At 45.5% G+C, this 10,000-nt stretch overlaps 2 protein-coding genes across 2 annotated transcripts in view; both read right to left on the bottom strand.

The window, feature by feature from the left end:
* kif26ba (kinesin family member 26Ba) overlaps window positions 1-3,889 on the bottom strand; it is a 150,725-nt gene extending 146,836 nt beyond the window's left edge. Inside the window, exons 1-2 of the mRNA XM_031580170.1 lie at window positions 3,307-3,889; window positions 2,581-2,964 (exon numbers count right to left, since the gene is read on the bottom strand). Of these exons, the coding sequence (XP_031436030.1) occupies window positions 2,581-2,964; window positions 3,307-3,363 (441 nt within the window). The 5' untranslated portion in view covers window positions 3,364-3,889. The remainder of the gene's footprint in view (window positions 1-2,580; window positions 2,965-3,306) is intronic.
* A 2,486-nt stretch (window positions 3,890-6,375) lies between these two features.
* Window positions 6,376-10,000, bottom strand: part of efcab2 (EF-hand calcium binding domain 2) — a 10,217-nt gene continuing 6,592 nt past the window's right edge. Inside the window, exons 5-7 of the mRNA XM_012839979.3 lie at window positions 9,843-9,885; window positions 6,819-6,885; window positions 6,376-6,621 (exon numbers count right to left, since the gene is read on the bottom strand). Coding sequence (XP_012695433.1) covers window positions 6,506-6,621; window positions 6,819-6,885; window positions 9,843-9,885 — 226 coding nt within the window. The 3' untranslated portion in view covers window positions 6,376-6,505. The remainder of the gene's footprint in view (window positions 6,622-6,818; window positions 6,886-9,842; window positions 9,886-10,000) is intronic.

Here is a 10,000-nt window from a genome sequence, read left to right as displayed (position 1 = left end):
TAGTGTGTGTGTGTGGTGTGTGTCTGTGGTCTGTGTGTGTGGTGTGTACCTGTGTGGTGTTTGTGTGTACCTGTGAGGTGTGTGTGTGTGCCTCCCTCTCACTAGGAGAGACTGGAGCCCTATAGGCCCTGCACCTCTTCCAGGGCCTCACAGTAAAATATGCCCCTCTACCTCTCTACCCCTACCCCTAATTGCCCCTGTCCCTAACTACCCCTGCCCCCGTTTCTACACCAAGACCCCACACCCCACCCTGTAACTCACCCCGCAAAACAGGCATCTCTCTCTCTCTCTCTTTCTCTCTCCCTCTCTCTCTCTATTGATCTCTCTCTCTCCCCCCCCCCTCTCTCCCCTCTCTCTCTCTCTCTCACACACACACACAATCCAGCAGTTGTGTCTGCTAATGAGGGTGTATGCTGACATACCCACGGACACTCCAGCCAGGGTTAAACAGGGTCACTGTTGCTATTAGAAACAATAATGCTCATATAAGCAGCTCCATTTGCGGACTCTTGGCGCCACGCGAAGGGGAGCAAAATGGAACCTATTCAACGTATGCAAGATATCCCGGGAGTATAAAATGTCCATGTTTTTCTAACCACAATATCTTCACCAGCGACAAAACACAATAAGGACAAGAATGCGCTTGAATATTTAATCCTCCCTTCCTCTATTCTCTCCTCCAGTCCACTGATTGTATAGTCATCACACATTGCTATGCAGCAGACAAACTGCAGTAACAAAGATAAAAACACAAAAGGGTGTATTCCACAGTGTAATTTGCATAGCAATAATGGTCATCATCGGGCCTCTCAGCAAAGTAAAAACATTTGGTAATTACGAGCATAACAGAAACCATATGCTGGTGTCACACAGAGTTTAGGTGCAGGGCTGCTGGTGGTAATTACCCTAGTGTGTTTTACAGAGGTCAAAACATAATGGCAGCCCAAATCCGATTAAAGTAGGACATGTCCTAATCTAACACAAAAGCACATATTTCTTAAACCTAAATACCACAGAGATCGTCGTCATCCGTCATCAACCCTTTTCATCTACAGCATGTGGCCACAGCGTACGCATACTTCAGAGGGAAACATTGTAAACAGCTGCACAGATGTGCCTGACTCCGTGTGGTGTATTTTACAGTGGACAGACATTGATTCCACCCCCAGTACTGTGTTAATACCCTGGTACATATATGCACTGTGGCCAGAATACCATTCTCGAAGGAGGAGCATTCTGGAGCGTTCAAGTCATTTCCTTTGCATTTAGGGAAAGTTAAATGTTTGTTTACACTTTAACAGTTCAGGTTCAATTTTATTCAAACTATGCCTACAATATTTAACTCTAACCAACGCAGCCTCGGGGCACCAATGGAGCAGCACTTGCTCTACAGCGCCCCCTCTCAACAAAGAACGGAACTGTCGTCTGGTTGTCCCGCAGCCTTTATGACCTGCAGCCTGCCCTCATGACCCGGAGAGCCCCGGAGCGTCTGGTGTCCCAGCCAGCCACATGCCGAGCACGGTCAATCACACGATACCTCCCTACTCTTAAAGATTCGGTTCTGTTACTAAGATAAGCCAGTAAAGTTGGCTATAGGTCCACTTGACCAGGGCCGTACAGCCCACTGCTCCGGCAAGTAACCGCCGAGAGGGACATACAACGGGACAGACCTCTGCAGGAAGAACAGGATGAAGCAATTAGCCGAATGCGATGCATTACAGCTTTAATAATTGCTGCTCTAAAGTCCTGCACACCCCCCCCCCCCCCCCCCAACCCCCCCGGGGTTTTTCTTAACGATGCTCTTTTACAGCATTCCCATCACTGACATAATGACGCACTTCCACTTTTGGGGTTCTTTTACAGTACCTGGTAAATGGGAGGTATATAACCTTTGTTTGTTACCAATTAACTTGACCCCCTCCGGCTAATTTCGTCATCAGGCTTGTCTCCAAACTGCCCATTGAAAAAAAATCAGGGGCGCCTCCGGGATCTGCAACACGTTGAAAATGCTGAAAATCGCCGCCTGCTCTTCCCCCCACCCCGATGGAAAGCAAGTGCATTTTTTCTTGCTCCGGCTTTTTTTTGCTGCAGATTACTGTTGCTGCATGGGTTAAACGCGGCAATCACAAACCTTGTTCGAAATGGTCTACTTGAAAATTCAGGTATATCACTACAGTCAGGAGCACTTTCATGTTTAAAGATGACGTTTCGTTGTTAAACAGATATACTTTTTTTTTTTAATTGAATGTTATGCTGTAAACGCAGATTACCTCGCAGATTACCTAAAAGTCCAAGAAGTCTGCAGGAAAATATGACTGTGGTCCGTATCTTTTCATAAATGGACGAGTGGACTTATGTGTTGTCGCCTGAACAATGAGCCTTTTATATCACATAAAACTCAACAATGCGGTGATATAATCATTGTAGCCTACAGCATAGACGACCAAACCACCGTCAGATGTATGTGCTTAATTTACTCATGGCATGCGTACAGCATGATTTTCCGCTCCAAAACAGTTTTGTGGACTCCGATCTTTAAGCGTACAGATGTGCGTAAGGCGCCTCGTCGGACGCGCCTACCTTGCTAGAATACGGTCCAGGGATGAGCAGCTTCAGAGCCTGTCGTTTCAGCTCCACCAGCCGAGCATTGCAGTTTTCGCACCATATTCCGCGCTCTGAACCCGGCGAGCTTCCACTGCCAGAACCCGGGGACCCAGTACCGAATCCCGGGGATCCGCCCAGAGAGCCCGGCGACCCGGTCCCGATTCCTGGGGATATGGGTGAGCCCGAGAAAGACCCAGGAGAGGACGTGCCGGATCCAGGCGAAGGTGTGCCAGACGACCCGGGCATTGAGCCCGCTCCCTCGGGGGGCGGGCGGCTCCCCGTCCTCGACTCCTCGTAGGCTTTCCGGTACCAGGTCTCCGGAGAAAAAGAGGCAGATTTGGTTGGGGAGGCATCTGTCATCTGTTGAAAACACCATGCAGACATTTACCAATGTCGCAAAAATAACATGACTCCATAAAACTGCAATGTGTCGAAAACAGCAAATCGGTATGCATATGGAACAGTGCACAATGCAGAAACACACTGATAGAAACTCTGACCTGGCTTTAAAATAACCTATCCGCAGGCTGTCTATACCAAGGTGCCGCAGTAATTATTGCATAGGCTACGAAACCTGTGGGCTGTCAAACAAAGCTGATATAGCTTATCCTTATGGCTTACAGCCAAGTTATTTTACTGTTCTAACTAAGATATTTGACCTACATTTTTTCCCCATTGATTAGCCTATGTACAAACACCTACCCCGTATTTGCGACTCCTAGTCCCAGACTTCTCTTTGTGCCCAGAGAGAGAAGTCATGTTCAAGGTGGGGGAGAGGGAGAGGGGAAAGTATAGCTATCAATAATCTGTTACATCCAAGTGGGCAAAATTAGTGTTCGGTAAATTCCGCAATCTTCTCTCTTCCAAGTTTAGTTTCGCAGATGAGAATCGTGCAGTAGACTATCCATAGAGAGAGAGAGAGAGAACGGCTGCAATCAGTAAATCCACTTGCACTAGTTGGGGATCTCTTCGATTCCGACTTCCCCAGCCTTTCTACGTTGACTTCTGATATCCAAACTGCGTGCGCACCGCTTTGGTTTTCTGATCGAGCAAAGGCAGCATTGCAAGCAAGAGCGCGGCGCCGAAATGCCCGGAGACTGCAGGATACGTGGTGGTGGTGGTGGTGAAACCGGGAGGCAGGACGCGCTTTTGCGACAGCCAGACTGTCAGCTGCGCTATCCTTGCAGGAAAAACTGCCTGTCTGTCGTTATCCAAGCGCCGACAGCCCACAGGAGAGTGAAGTGCCCGTGAGTCATTTAAAAGCACAGAAACACATCTGTGTCTGGTTGGAGTTCGACTGCCCCCTTTCTCCTCGCTCGACCAATGGCATATCGATGTGCACTTGAGTGACAGGTGGGCGTCCATTTTCTTCCAGAGGGTAGAAAGTTTTCTGTAGGTAACAAGAGGGATGCTTAAAAGTACCTTCCTGAAAATCGGCACTTTCACTTTGCAATTGAAGGCGTTTGGTGCTGAGTCCATCATTATAAGTCCAGTCAAGTCATTTTTGTAACACATTTAACAACTAGAAGCGCACTCGGAGAACGCAGACCTCCGCCATGGGCAAATGCCCTGTCGCGCGATGTTAAAGTTAAAAATAATTCGTGGATCCGCCCCGTGAGTCGGATCCGCTCCAACCTTGAATAGGTTCTTCCTCGGCCCGTGCCACACCCGTCCACCAAGTTTCATGAAAATCGTACAGGTAGTTTTTGCATAATCCTACTGACAGACAGACAGACAAACAAACCGAACCGTAAACATCCTTGGCGGAGGTAACAACAAGAGTTGAACCAAAGCCTACTATACTGTATTTTCTGTAAAGATTTGAAAATAAACTCTCCACTCGAACACCATTTGAAACACAGGAACCACTCGTGTTTAATGATAATAACTGCATTCTTTCTATTTTTACAAAATAACTCAAATGAAACAAAAGGATTCCAGTCTATCAGTCACTAACTTCTCATGACATTATCATACTGTGTCCACCACTCTTACAAATCTGGAGTAACACTTCAGGGAGCCAGCTTTTTCGGATCTGTGCCTTACGCAGACAACTAGCGCCATCTGCTGACACTGAGGACAGCTCCACAACCCCACAGCATGAGGTAACTGTCCTGGCAACCGAACGCGTGTTCTATGGAGACTGGGACAATACATGGATGGGTGGGTTCTGATTACATTCAGAGTTTCGCAGCAAGGAATGTGACAAGTGACCATGTTTGGTGTAGGACTCAAGAGCATATTTCCCTGTGAGTCTATTCGTGCTCAGTACCTTTGTATTACGGGGTACCACTAATTGTAGGTACTGCACTGAGAAAACGTGATCACCGGCACCCCCCTCCCCGCATGGAGGGACAGCGGGACAGCGGGAGCAAAGGCCTCATTTGTATGAAATTAGCACTGAGGGACTCCTGAGCCGCCGTGGCTCGCGCCAGCCAGCCTCCCTAATGAAGCCAGGCTCGAGCGCAGGCGCCTCCACCACTCGCCCCTCCGTAATGAGAGCGTGCATGTCTCCCCGCGCGCCGTCTGACGGGATCGCTCGGCAATAAAAAATAATGAAGCGCAAATTCAACCCCCCCCCCCACACACACACACACACACACACACACACACACACACACATATTGCTCTCTGAACAGCGTGAATTTTCATACAACAACTTAACACATACAGACCTACCTAACAATTATATATTCGCAGTGAATTGATTAGAATTATATTAGCCTGTGCATAAATTCCTCCATCGGTGCCAAACATGGTCCTAATGTGAAATTGTACACCGTACCTATTACACTCAGGCTAGGTTATCAAGGCTGGAGGAGGGCGTATCTCCAGAGTGTGAAACATGTAATCAAACCCCGGCTAATCTTACACATGTGTTATGGCTCGGCCCATCTCTACTCAACTATTGGGCAGAACATTTAAAAAACAATCTCACTTATAACTGAGGAGACGACTGAATCAAATGCTCTTACTGCATTGTTTGGTATCTGTTGTTTAGTGCCTTCCCTGCAGGGGCGTAACTATAGGGGGTGCAGCTGCACCTGGGCCCGTGGGTCTTGGGGGCCCGTAGTCGTGGGCCATAGACATATTTACGTCAATCTAAATAGTCTGAAGGCGGAATATGTGCGCGGGGGGAGGGGGGCGTGGCGGCGGTTACAAACATGAAAAAAAGGGGGTACGGGACTGTAAAATGTTTGGGAACCACTGCCTTACGCCACTGACTAGGGCCCGTCATAATAGCCTGCACCTGGGCCCGTCGTAACTACGTTACGCCACTGCTTCCCTGTCATATTCCAAGAGGGATATAATTGCCTTTGTCACCCTGATAGCAAGGAGACTCAATCTGACAGATTAGTGAGGGGTACCGGGGTGGAGCGGGGGGGTCCAGTGACTGGAAGCTCGAGGGTGCAGAGGGGTGTGTTACAGGTATACATTACCTATACATTAGCTATTTGTATATGTTATGATATAAATACACGTGTTTGCATGCATTTGATCCTTGTTACTGACTGTGGAGTTGTTTTGGGTTTTCTTTTGCGTTTTTTTGGAGTCCTTTGTTTTGTTCTGTTGATGTTCAGCTGTTTCTGTGCCTTATACAACTTGTCTTTATGCTTACGTTTTCTACCGCAATTGTGTTTTTGAAAAAATAATGGACAAACTATAGGGAAAAACAGCAGAAATAAGAACAAATATGTCAAATGTGTGACCTGTATAAATTCATGTGAGCACCTATTTCTTTTGGAAATCATACGGGCAAATGAAAATACATAACTCAAAACCTTCGATTCTTTATTGATTATTGAATATTGATCAATCTTCACCGGCAGCAGGCTTTCATTGGTCGCGGGCCTGGACTGCCCCAGCGTCAGCCTCTGCCTGGATTAGGTGCTGGTGGACACTAAGTATCATCGACGGCCATCGCGCTCACAAAGTCCTTGTAGAAAATGACGTTCTTGTCAGGATCGAGAGCAGCCGACAGCATCTCCTCCATCTCCTCCTGTGTGAAGGGTTCCCCTGTGGAGCGCAACAATGGATCAAAACCGAATAGCTTCCCCGAATGACAGCCATTAGATGTGATGGCTGACTATGACCACCAGGTGGCACCATCACCCAACACAACTAATTCTTCTTCAAGAAGTTACCAATTTAAATATATCCTTCATGGATTTCATTATAATATTATAGAGAGAGAGCACCCACATTCTCCTTACCTTCCTGTGTCATATATTTAGTTAGTTCCTCTGGGTCTAAATGGCCTTTCTTCTGTTGATCCAAAACCTACTAAACAACAACAGCACTTGATATAGCCAAGTCATGGAATAATTCATCTCAAAATCATCAATGTTCAAGATTTGTAATGGAACACATACAAAATACATACTCTTTTCATTTAGCCTCAGAGGTTGAAGGGATTTTAGGCTTCTGCTGAGTTTTACATACAGTAAGTGTCACCCAACAACAAATCCTTCCTGACAGGATTAACTAGACAAGCAGAATAAGCGTAATTATCAAACTAGAAATACTGCCAACTACCAACTGTGTGTGTGTGTGTGTTGAGAGAGAGAGAGAGAGAGAGAGAGAGAGAGAGACAACTGGAGACGAAGTGAGAGAGAGATAGAAAAGCGTGTGGTACATCAATATGATATGAAATTATGCACAACTCTGCCAAACAAGATTCCCAAAGTAATGTGGGAGGTTTAACTTGATCAGATGCCTGTGTTCAGTACTGCAGCGAGAGCCCAGAGGAAGACTGATGTAGGGGTCTCGGGTTTTAATGAAGTGCCGTGCCCGTGCCCCATACACCACACAACTACACAGACACACACACACACACACACACACAGACACACACACACACACACACACACACACAAACACACACACACACACACACACACACACACACGTGCACACACCACACAACTACACAGACACACAAGGGAAGGCATAATCACATTATTCCGAGATAGAACGCTGAATTACAAACAAACATTTCCGCATCTGCAAGGCATGCTGGGAGCTGTTTCACCCACGCATACACAGAAGAGAGCGAGCCCCTGACACGCTTCAGTACTTTTATGGCATCTGAGTCAAGAAGTAGAACCTGGCGCGTTTCTCTGTGACATGCCGTTCAGCCTGCAGTAACTCAATTACTGTGACATCTAACACTGACACCGAGCTCCAATGAGTTGGTGAACGACACATAAGCTGACAGGAAGAGGTGCCGCATGAAAAGAATGACTGAAGGGTTGAAAAGCCAGTTGTAAATACATTTTTACACTGAAGAGTGTGATCTAGTTATAACACATTTAACACTGAAGAGTTGAAAAGCCAGTTGTAATGCATTTAACACTGAAGAGTTAAAAAGCCAGTTGTAATACATTTTACACTGAAGAGTGTGATCTAGTTGTTATACATTTTACGAGTGTGATCCAGTTGTAATACATTTTACACTGAAGAGTGTGATCCAGTTATAAATAGGGATGGGTATCGTTTGGTTTTTATCCGATACCGGTACATAACCGATACTTTTAAAACGATACCGGTGCCTAAACGGTGCCGGAACCGATACTTTTATAAAAAAAAATGAATGACGATTGACGACATTTAAGAAAGGCTTTTTTTTATTGCCAAGGCAATTTTTTTTCTTCAAATTGAACAATATATTAACTGTTTAAAGTATATTATAAATATAAATACATACAAAACACTTGGATTCAAACTACAGCTTCAAACTTTTTAACTTCAAACTATGAACATTATATTAACTGTAAACAACAGTTTATAGTATACTTAAATAAATATAAATAAATACAAAAAACAGCTTCAAACTTCTTTTGGAGTTTGGAGTCAAAAATGTATTATTTTGTTTGCATTTATTTCATGAAATTTCACCATTTTATGATTTGTTTATACCTATCTTTTCTATCTTGTTTATAGTTAATATTGTTACTTGAACACACTGAGTACCAGAAAATGTGTACTGCCCCTTTAAGAGACTACCGTAGGTAGTTTAGCTGTCATCTCCGTATATTTTTCAGTCTTCGGTTGCTGATCTGCCGTTGACTCTTGCCTTCTCGCCCCTCTTTTCACGCAATTGTTTTGTTGCATTTGCTGCAAGTCGCGATGTTTGAATATTTTTGTGCGAAATACAGCCACACTTCTGACCGTTTAGCTTTCGGTATTTTCTCTGTTAAAAGGTTGATGGCTAGTTCTGTTTGTGCTTGCTCTGTGAAATGCTGCATGCTCTTCACTGTCATAAGACTGTTGCTATGAAAACACCAATGAGCGTGAGCGACACAGGACACCGTTTACATTGGGAGCTGGGGCAGTTTTACATGTGCCCCGCGGAATCTGCCTAGCAACCGTTTTCAATTGGCTCAGGCACCGAAATGAAGCACCGAAATCTGCGTTGCATTTCGGTCCGGGTAGGTACCGGTTGTATTGGAACCGGTTCCATATTGGTACCGGTTCTCGGTACCCAACCCTAGTTATAAATACATTTTACACTGAAGAGTGTGATCCAGTTATAATGCATTTTACACTGAAGATTGTGATCCAGTTGTGATGCATTTAACACTGAAGGGTTGAAAAGCCAGTTGTAAATACATTTTACACTGAAGAGTGTGATACAGTTATAAATACATTTTACACTGAAGAGTGGGATCCAGGAGTATTAAGGAGTAATGAACTCTCTACTGCTTGGCATTGTACTATTTTTCTACTTGAATTCTAATCCGAATTTTTTTTTGTGTCAAATTCAGCAAATTTCTTGTCGGGGTCTGCTCTGTGTGTGTGTGTGCTCAGAAACAATCTAGTGTTCCTACGCAGCACTGGCTCTGTGTGTGTGTGTGAGAACCAATGTGGCACTGTTTACATACCCAACCAATGCGGCTCTGTTTACACACGCAACCAATGCGGCTCTGTTTACACACGCAACCAATGTGGCACTCACCTGGTTTCCTTTCTTTTGCTCCACAGTGGGGCAACCAAGAGTAGTAGTTGCCGTACACTGTGTCTGTGTGTCTGTGTGTGTGTGTGTGTGTGTGTGTGTGTGTGTGTGTGTGTGTGTGTGTGTGTATGTGTGTGTGTGTGTGTGTGTGTGTGTGTATGTGTGTATGTGCATGTGTGTGTGTGTGTGTGTGTGTGTGTGTATGTGTGTGTGTGTGTGTGTGTGTGTGCATGTGTGTGTGTGTGTGTGTGTGTGTGTGTGCACTGAAAAAAGAGACGCTGACCTCAAATGCCTGAAGGAGTAGATCCTCTGGAATGGGGCCGAACCTGCGGGAAGGGAAGAGGAGGAGGAGCCATGAGAGTGTTCACACCTTTCCAACCACTTACAGTAGCTCAGGACATTTCACATGTTATCTTATAGCACAGCACAGAACGGCCTGGG

The sequence above is a fragment of the Clupea harengus genome, chromosome 14 (assembly GCF_900700415.2).
Source record: "Clupea harengus chromosome 14, Ch_v2.0.2, whole genome shotgun sequence".
Taxonomy (NCBI): Eukaryota; Metazoa; Chordata; class Actinopteri; order Clupeiformes; family Clupeidae; genus Clupea; species Clupea harengus.
Note: the sequence above shows the minus strand (reverse complement) of the source record. Positions and strands in the feature narration are given on the sequence as shown.